Genomic DNA, 10593 nt, shown 5'->3' with positions numbered 1-10593 from the left:
GATGAATGTGGGATCGGATTCAGCCTCGCAAATCATGTCTTTTGCGACGTCAACACGGTCTCTTTTTTGCATGAAATTGAGGTCTTTTGGCACCAACTTTGCTGCTACACGACGGAAACCCAAATCATTAACCACAATGTCTTGGGCGGATCCATAGGCAATGTTCAAGTCCTCCGCTATTTCTCTGATGGTTAATTTGCGGTTATTGACCAACATTTCTTTTACTTTATCAATTTTTTCACCGACTTTCGATGTCGATGGTCTGCCACTGCGTTCATCATCTTCGATTGACTCACGACCACTTCTGAACCGCTCGTGCCACTGGTAAACGACCGTTTTTTTTAGAGAATCGTTGCCGAAACACTTTTCCAACATTTCCAACGTCCGTGCGCCACTAAATCCGTTTTTTACGCAAAATTTAATACAAGTACGTTGTTGCAAATTTAAATCCATTTCTGAAATTGTAAAAAATCCCCAACACACACAGAGATAGATGTACTCTTGGCTACGTAACTTTTGCAAATGTCAAGTTATGACACTAAGATTTAAAGGGAATATCAACAACAGATGTACCAATTTAACAAAAAAAAACAGAACTCAAATCAGAACGATGGGAGCGGCACACGGTGGTTATTCCGGGAACTTTTTGATCAAGGTAGTATATATATATATATATATATATATATATATATATATATATATATATATATATATATATATATATATATATATATATATATATATATATATATATACATATACATATATACACAGTCAAACACGAAATACCGCCAAATGGCAAATAAATACTCATATATACAGAAACAGATATAAGGAAAAGGGATAGGAACACATATAAAGGACAAACACAATAGAGGTGGGGAAGGCGGAATCGAACGGATCACAAGAGTAAAAATATTTCCTTGACTGGGACTCGAACCTCGGATCTTTCCACTTGCCGGGCGGATGCTCTTAACCACTTGAGCTATCGAGGAAACGTAATTTACCCTGAGATCCGTGGGTCTAATATGTCGCCAAGCGCCCCGATTCTTTAGCCAAGAGATGGTGTCAGGGGGCTGTTTCACCCACCAAAGGAGAAATACACCACACACAAGAGGAAAAGACAGTGGTTTAGAATTCATACAACATCATACAGGAAAGGAACAGTGCGTTTCGTGGCACGCATAGCCAGAAGAAAGAGATGAGCCACATTGGCCAAATACACATTCAAACACGAAATACCGCCAAACGGCGAATAAATACTCATATATACAGAAACAGATATAAGGAAAAGGTATAGGAACACATATAAAGGACGAACACAATAGAGGTGGGGAAGGCGGAATCGAACAGATCACAAGAGTAAAAATATTTCCTTCACCGGGACTCGAACCTCGGATCTTTCCACTTGCCGGGTGGATGCTCTTAACCACTTGAGCTATCGAGGAAACGTAATTTACCTTGGCGACACTAACTATTTAATAACACTTTAACGTACTGTGCTGTTACTTAATGGCGATTTTCTCCTTCATTGTTTCTCGTATGAAAAATAGAGTTCAGTTATCTTGCTGACAAAGTTTTTAAGTAATCTATGCCCTAATTGCTTACTTGTCCTTGCAGATAAAATTATATGTGTATGCATTATGCTTACAAGTAAATCTCACTTTAATTGCATGTGTATTTCAAATCACGTCCTTTTTGTATTTCAAATCATATTCAATGGGACCTTCCCTTTTCTGAGGACATATTATGAGGAAAAAACCTTTTAAGTCTATCATAAATGGTAGCCTGGCCCAATGTCTTCAAAACATGGAAATTAGCTGGATATGAAAGTTTCTAGCACCCTGAAACGCTCTGGAAAAATAAAAAAATTGCCCTGTATGGTGAAATGCGTTTTTATGTAAATTACCAGCATATTAGTCGTACCCCATCTCTGTAGCCATCCTTATCCCCATACATTTGCCCCATCCCATCCCATCCCATCTCTTTGGACAACCTAGCACTGTTGAAATCTGAACCTAAGCAGAACTTGGAAGGCATCATGATCCATAAAAAATAAAACTAAATATTTCTAGTTGTTAGAGTTGATTGGAATTATTTTTTTTTTCAAATGTGGTAATTATGTTTTCCTATCTCTGCTATTAATTTTTGAATTTAATTAACTTCTCTTTTCTCTCAGGTTATAGAATGATATGTCGGACTCAAAGAAAAAAAGACATAATTTTTCTGAACAGTGATCTTGACTGCCTCAGTTACCGTATGTTTTGTCATCATATCCATGCTTCTTAAAACGTGAAAACTTTTCTCATTCTAAAGGAGTGCGGTGGTTATTTTTGTGAATAAATTGCTTCACGGTGGAATTTAGGCTGTAATTTATGAAAGGCATTGATTACGCCTTCATGATCTGATATTATTATAAGTTTTGGGAAAAAACTCATGAAAAAAATTAGGTTTTGGTCTGGAAACATTGAAATAACCTGGACTGGTAAAACGTGGAAATGTCCTTCCTTTCCACCCAGCATATTATCCCTATGTGATAATTTTGGTGCGATTGTAGCATTTTGTAAATAAATTCTTTCGCTCTTACTGTAAATTTGGTCGAAACAGATTGGAGAGTATCTGAGAGTAAATCAATTAATGTGGACTCTCTTTAAACGTGATTAGGGAGTGCTGTGGTTGGTGGGGTTCCTGGCGGTGGGGGGGGTGCTTCTGGGGTGTCTGGCATTTTGGGAAGTGGAGGAGGCAGTGACAACAACCCTCTGATTCCTCTGAGGAGGTCAGCCCTGCGTGCCCTTGCAGCATGCCACTATGTGGTGGAATGGAGAGAGAAGATTTTCTCTGTGTTGTACCGTGCCCTGGAGCGTCCCCATCCAGAATTGAGAGAAGCTGCTTTCGATTGCATGAAGAGGTTCATTGCAGGTTTCCAGATTGACATGGAAAGGGTAAACATATATTCAAGCAAATTATTCAAAAGCAACTCAGCGGAATATCAATTGTATTATTTCAATGGCATGCTTGAAATCTTGTATCGTTATTTCAGGTCCATGGTGTAATGCGTCCCTTGCTTTTAACCCTGGCTGACTATCGCTACTTCAATTTGAGTGGAGCCAAACACCTATCATATTTGACACAACTTTTTCCTACCACTTTTAATGAAAAACTGTGTGACAATCTTCTTCAACACCTCAAAAAACTTCAAGAAATGGCAATAACTGCCTATCGCAGTAAGTATTTTTTTGAGTAATTGAAATTAACCAAATTTTTGGAAAATGGGAAATGGTTATATTGGGAAAATTTGTTTTCTTTTTGTGTTTGTAACCCTGGGAAACCATATTGGACAGTAGGAATTTTGGTACAAAATTAACCATATTTTAGTTTTCACTTTTATTTATTTATTTAAGAATTTATCTTTGCAATTAGGCAATTGTCCTGGTTGCAACGTTCTAGTCTGGTCAACTGGCACTCTTACAATGGACATACGTATGTACTCAAGGAGAACAGATAGGAGACAGATAGAGACTCTCATATACAATGACACCAACTGCATCTTTACCATCACCCATGGGCTAGGTTCACACCATACAAGTACATACTCCACACTGTCCATTGCCACACTCCGTCCACGCTCTCTCCAATTTCATATACCATTCAAAATCATGCACCCTTAACCCATCATACACTTCTAACGCCTCATACAAACAATATTTCTAATTAGTACAATAGTTGGGTGAATTCTTCTCGGGTCTTCCACCGGGTCAATGTCTCCATAGCTGCCGACGTTTCGATTCCCGACTCGGTCATCGTCATCAGGGCTGATTGCCGTTCCGCCAAAAAGTTTCAAATATATTACGCCGGGAAAGCACCAGATCTTTCAAGTACAATAGTATAATAATCACTGACCAATGTAGTTTATCACCCAGTGACTGTTTGACACTTATTCTTAAAACTCCTAAAATTGGATGGAAAGGGCTCAAACAAACCTTCATGCAGCTGGTTCCTTTCAACAATAGTTCTGTGTAAAAAAAGAATATTTTTTCTTATTTATTTTTTGCCATCTTATTTTTATTTTAAAACTGTAGTCGTTTAATCCCTTAAAGTTAGGTTTTTCAATCTTTTTTCATAATTCTTCCCATGCTTCGTCATTTTTAACAATTCTATTCATCGCTCCTAACCTACTCCTTTTTCTTCTATTTTTCCAACTCTCCCATTTCAGTATATCCAACATTTCCGTAGCACTATCTGTCCTTTGGTACTGTCTGAGTACATATCTTGCTGCCTTTCTTTGAATATGTCCCACCTCAGATAGATCCCATACTATGAATGAGTATTCTAGGATAGGGCTAACTAGTACCTTATATGCTTTTTCTTTTGTGGCTATGCTACTTCCATTTAAATTTCTCATTACCCAATACAGTACTTTAAATATCTTCAGTGTCATATTGGACTTCCCACCCAAGATCCCTAGTTAAGTCAATACCTTTTGTTATGTGCAGTACCACAGTGACAACATTAATTCTGTCATTGGGTTTTTAGATTGTTAAAACAATTTCTCTTTAGATATTTTTTCGTTTGATGATATGCTCTGACAAACGAATGTTATGTTTCCAGGTGGCACGAGAAGCGGAGACAATGAGGAGAGAATTGCAACAATCATTGGGATATTTCATCAGATCCCGGCAGCTTCGTCGCGTTACTTGGAAATGCTGTGTCGCATTGTGCTGCAGGCAGAAAGGAGTCTGTTGGTTGAAGCTGGGTCGCCATTCAGGGCTCCTCTCTTGAAATTTTTACTCCGCTATCCTTCGGAAACAATTGATGTGTTTTTTCAAGAAAATAATATCAAGGTAATACTAGAGTGTTAGCTAACTATATCAGTATTATCAAAATAACAAGGTGATAATGAAGTTTGATTTCTAAGAATATTATTTGCTTAAGTTGTATTTTTAATTATGTTTTCTCATTTCAGTTATTTTATTGGTTGAAACCTTGAATTAGCAATTTTAAGGGAACAAAGGGAAGAGATGTGTGAAATAAATTTATTAGAAAGAGGAATGTGGGGGGTGGGGTAGTTTAGGAAGTGTATTTGCATGTTTGAAAATGAAATATCTCACATTTTTGAGAATGACGCTCATGTTTTAACTGAATAAGGTATATAAACCAACAATCTGTGTGCAATAGTGGGTGCAAGAATTAAGAATTAGGTTCATTTTTTTTCTTGGTGCCTATGACTCAATAGACTTAGATGATCTCGCAGTTTTGGCAACAGTATTTTAGGGATCTACTGAAAAAGTTGATTATAATTACGATTATGTTCATCAAAAGGAATCATTAGTTGGAGTGATGACTTCGACCTGCGAAACTCAGGAACGCATCAATAAAAGAGTAACTGAGGCTCATGCTTATTATTCAAAGTTCAATGTTTTTATAAATTTGAAGTATTTGTAATATTCATTCATTTTTGTTTGACTACCTTATATTTGGAAATTTATGTTCAAATGACCATTGGTGAACTATTTGCCATTGCTTTACCTTTTTCACAGTTTTAAAGCCCTTTGTTAATGCTTCCAATTAATAATAAATTCATTTTACTATCAATAAATGTGATTATGAATATTGCAGTTGTAAAAAGTGTACTTCATATTTTTGGTGCCAGTGTGAATGAAAAAAAATCATAATTCAAATCCATGAATGCTTACAGCAAAAACTGGGTTTTGTTTGGGTGGCGAGCAACATTATATTTGGTTTTAAATTGAGGAAAATAAGGCTTTTTTAAACTTCATGAAGATAACACTGACCTTCAAGAGGCTTGTTATGGCGGGACAAGAGACATGTCTTAGTGGTTGCATCAAGGGTTTTACGGTGGACATTTTAAAATTTTAATGCAGGATGTTAAAATACTACTTCATAAATTTGCTTTTTTGTTTTTTTTTAAATATCATATAGGTGTCATTGTTTTTTGCCGTGGCAATCTTAAAATTTTCCACCATGTCCAACATAATTATATGAAAAAAATGTTCCATTATGAACCCTGTCAAAAACTAAAACCTTGAAATAATAACCTGGTCCGGTCACCACCACATCACAGCATCCTATTGACGATACTGTATTTCCTCAAGTGGTATGATGTGATTTTAATAGAATTTTTACAGTAATATCCTGTCAAAGTTACATCATGTTTCACTTTAGAATTTTTAATTATAATCTTAGTACTACCAAACTTTGAATATGAAGGCAGTTGGAGACCGAGATATTTCAACCTCCTCTTCTTAGCCTGGTTGTAATTTTTAACCTAAATTAATAGTTTAGGCCTTTTTTGTCATGAATTCAAAATGGAAGAAGTTAATTTGGTATAAAATTCAGGTGTTTAGGGTTACCTTTTCTTGTAAATCATTCCTGTCTTCAATGTAGTGGACATTTGTTGGTTTGCTTGCAATTTCCAACCTAAATTTATCTTTGTCCTTTATTATTAATAGGATCAACAATGGAGCAGATTCTTTGAGTTTCTTATCAAACATAAGGATGGGAAACCATTCCGAGATGTGCTGCAGAACAGTAGTGTGAGGCTTATAAACATGGCCATGGGCTTGCAATATCAGACGTCACAGCTTGGTAATACAAGTAAACAATCATTTTGTGCATGCATATAAATTTATGATCACTCACGGAAAAGCATTTATCAGAAAATCTAAATAAACGTATATTCTGAAAGAAGAATGCACCTTCCATTATAATTTAGGGTTAATGCTTGTATTTGTAGAGCATGCGTTTAGCATTTGGTCCTTGTTTTGAGTGTCAGTTATGAATAATTTTAAAGCAGCCAATTAAGGAGTTACTGTCATATTGATTTTTATGCAGCATCAAATTTGTCCATGAGTGATTACTAAACTCCCACTTTTATATATTATTAGAAACTCCCACTTTGTCACGTGCCTTATGTTAAGTACTCCCCACATTTCAAAGATGAGGTACATGATGCTCACATTTCAATGATAATCATTAACATTTAGTTTCTTTATCTTTCCTTAACATTGCTATTGCTTGTATATATCCCTGTTCAAGGTGCCCTTGCTGTTTTTCAATTATCGAACGTGTCCATTTAGTTTTTCAAATATCCAAAATAATTCTTTGTTCAGTAGGTTACATTTTTTGTTTTTGATGCTTGTGCTTACGTATAAAAATAATAAATGGTTCTTTTATTTGCTTATGAATCATCAGAAAGGTTTGATGCTATTGTGAAAATTTTAGTGTAGACTATAGTAGTTGTGTTGAAACTAAAGTCCTTGCACTACTCAATACTTGATCCTGATCCTCCCATGAGAAATTACAAGCAGGAATGGGAAAGTTAGAATGCATGTATTCAGGGAGAATCTGTTAATATTTGTGTAATAAAGTAACTGTGTTCATGTTTCATTTTTCTTTGCATTAATGCTCTTATGAATGACAAAATACCAGTGTTAAATCTACTATTTCCCTCATGATAAATCCAATTAGCTTTATTTGCCTGTCTTGTGATGTTTCACAAAGGTTGCATTATATGGTTTAATCATTTTGTTTAATGACCGTCCTTAGGTATTCAACCTCCGCAATCTGTTAATCTTCCTGATAAGCCTGAAATACAATATCAAAGCATTAGAATCACATCATTATTGATCAAATTTGATGACCAATGGCTAATTACGCAGCACCAGCTGGTAACATCGTTGAAAACAATTTGGTGTTCTGAGGAGTACCAGGTAATTTTAATTTCCTTGGGAAATTTTTTTCGCAAAATGATAACTTGGGCCTATACATCTTAAAAAATAGGGTTAAAGAGAAAATTATTGATGTATATGTTTTCCTTTTAGGAAAAGCACAAGAGAGTGGATGCTGTTGACTTCCAGCATTGGAAAGAGCCTAAATTACTGGTGAAGATTTTGCTCCAGTACTTTTGCCATCATCCAACCGAAATTGACCTCTTATTTCAGCTGCTGCGTGCCCTTTGTGATCGATTCATACCAGACTTTCAGGTAATTTGAAATTAATGATTGGGAAAAATTTCACTCCCATCTATATGTATGAGTGGATATAATTAACTTTTAATATTGCAAAAAAATAATCAAGATAGAAAATTAATATTTATTTGTTATTCTTAACACTTCTTTACAATGTTACTACCCAGAGTTATACATTTCTCTGTGCGTTTCTTGACCTTCTGAAGGACATCAATGTAGAACTCAGCAGATTGCACTAAAAAATCTACGTCCAGCCTCTTGAATGATGTCATTGTGTTATAAAATCTCTGACTTTGCAATGGTTTTTTTCAGTTCTGGGAATAATAAAATGTCGCGTGGGGCATGATTGGGGAGAACAGAGTGGATGTGGCAAAATTTGAGCTCCACATCACTTTGATTACTGGATGTGCCATGGTCACAATCATAGGTTGGGCTGGTTTTTCTTCTGAAAATGAGTCATTAATCGTGGAACCCAGTATGCTGACACATTTGACATGTGCTGTTATTCGTGAATAATTTTCCACACACTGCTGTAGCTAAGATCAGGCTCATTTATGATAATTTGAATGATTGCTTATCGGTATATTAGAATTAAGTCCTCCATTGTGAATGCAGAGTAAAATTCATTCATATAATAAAGTTTTTTCTTGGTAATAATTACTTGAAAATGATATCCCCACCTATAGGTTAAGTATTTCTTTGTCAGGAAAAGTTATCAGGTGTGTACTAGGGAAATCAAATAATTTCCGTGCAGACCGCTATTTGCAAAATTGAATGTGTTAGCTGCACCTTGTATATATGTGCTTTAGTGAAGGGTCAATTATGAAATTTTACCAGTTCCAGTTCTGATCCAGATTCTCTGATTTTAATTCTTTATTCCTAATCCTGATGTCTTAGATTCCCTCAAAATTACTAAACCCCAATTGATGAAGTTACTGTTTAATAACAGAGCAGTAATAGGAAGAAACCATTTCAAGTAATTATTGATAACGTGGCACATTTTCCTAATTTTCTGGCAGGAGCATACCTAAAATTCTATAAAAACATGCATAATGATATAATAAAAATATGCACTACTTTCATATTATATTTTCAATATTTATGCCTACAACCTGGAAAACATTGCTTTTTAGAATCTCCAATCAGAAGTATCAAATTAAATTCTATCAGTCTCCTTTAACATGCTTTAAAATTTTATCGAGGAACCAAAGCATCTTGATTTGATCAGGGAAAGTTTGTTGCAGTTTTTGTTACTTAAGTTTACTGCTAGGCTATAAGTCTTTCGCTAAATACATCTGATAGAGGAATTGCTAACAAAATTAGGCTAATAAATGCATTGTGAGATAAAAGAGGCAAGCTTTCCAGTATGAACCATGGGGAGAATTCAGTAGGGCATTCATCTCTGATGAGTAGGCCTCCCCTTCAGGGATATGTATATTTTTGGATCCTGAGGTTTATTTTGAGCTCTTTTGTCATTTTTTACATTCCCATTCGTGTTGTTCAACATTTTAACTCTTGTGAGGATTGAGGGCAGCCTGTGCTAATTGCTCTCATTGTGTTAATTTTGATATATGATTGTAAATAGAAGAATCAATCTTATCTATCATCAAAATAATATTACAGTTCTTGCGAGATTTTCTGGAGAACACAGTTGCCGCCAGTTACACAGTTGAGTGGAAGAGAGCTGCATTTTTCCGTTTTGTGGAAGCCTTCCAACATGATCACAGTGTACCCAGCACTGAAAATACTACCAATGGAAACTCAGGTGCTGCTGCCCCAGCAAGTCCTCACAACTCCTCCCTCTATTCTCAGGTATGTGCTCCAGACGTTAGACTACCTTGTAATTTGTCTGATGCCAATTGTAGTTGAGTATCTAAATGTACAGGCATGCATAAATTTACTTTGAGGTTGTGAGTTGTCTCATTAAATATTTGTGTATGTATTCATACTTAATCAAATAATGTAACAGTGAACCCAATTAAAAATCTTCTACCTGATCTGAATCTTATTTTGTTTTACAGGAATTGAAAGCCAGAGTGCTGCAGTATATTTTGATTCCATGCTTTGCTGTGTCCTTTGAAAGAGGAGAAGGTGAAAGGTTGGTTGGAGGCCCCCCTGCCCCTGACCAAGATAATACTGAAAACGTTGTCAGTGTCTTTATATCAAGGGTAAGTATATTTAGCACTGTGAATGGTTCCACTTATTTAAAATATCTTCACAAAAGTGGCTTAGAAACTTGACCATGATGTGGTCATAATAGCATCCTCCCATGTGAAATCCTAATTAATGTATTTCAGATGAAGAGTAAAAATGATTGCATACCATACTTATGGAGATAAAAATATCAAGAAAAAGTATTAAGGGCATTATCCCATAGGCATAATTGCAAGGGACATTGAGAAATGTAAAATTGAGAATCTCGACTCTCCCCTTTTAATTCTGTGTATGATTTCAGATAAAATCCTTAAAAATATTGGTGTGATCGGGTGACCATTAACATGGAGAGGTTATGTGAGAAGACTCAATTTGGGAAGAGATCAGTACAGAAGCTCTGTCTGAATTCAAGTGGCTCTCTCCATTTAGTATACCATTATTTTCAGATGCT

At 35.6% G+C, this 10593-nt stretch overlaps 1 protein-coding gene across 1 annotated transcript in view; it reads left to right on the top strand.

The window, feature by feature from the left end:
- The window catches only part of Nipped-A (Transcription-associated protein Nipped-A), a 132535-nt gene that overhangs the window by 56703 nt on the left and 65239 nt on the right, over window positions 1-10593 (top strand). The window contains exons 26-33 of the mRNA XM_071598887.1: window positions 2665-2942; window positions 3041-3224; window positions 4609-4841; window positions 6471-6615; window positions 7567-7730; window positions 7842-8003; window positions 9612-9800; window positions 10010-10156. Coding sequence (XP_071454988.1) covers window positions 2665-2942; window positions 3041-3224; window positions 4609-4841; window positions 6471-6615; window positions 7567-7730; window positions 7842-8003; window positions 9612-9800; window positions 10010-10156 — 1502 coding nt within the window. The remainder of the gene's footprint in view (window positions 1-2664; window positions 2943-3040; window positions 3225-4608; window positions 4842-6470; window positions 6616-7566; window positions 7731-7841; window positions 8004-9611; window positions 9801-10009; window positions 10157-10593) is intronic.

Source organism: Hetaerina americana, unplaced genomic scaffold (genome assembly GCF_022747635.1).
Source record: "Hetaerina americana unplaced genomic scaffold, ioHetAmer1.1.p SCAF_10, whole genome shotgun sequence".
NCBI lineage: Eukaryota > Metazoa > Arthropoda > Insecta > Odonata > Calopterygidae > Hetaerina > Hetaerina americana.
This window is presented reverse-complemented; position numbering and strand designations above follow the sequence as displayed.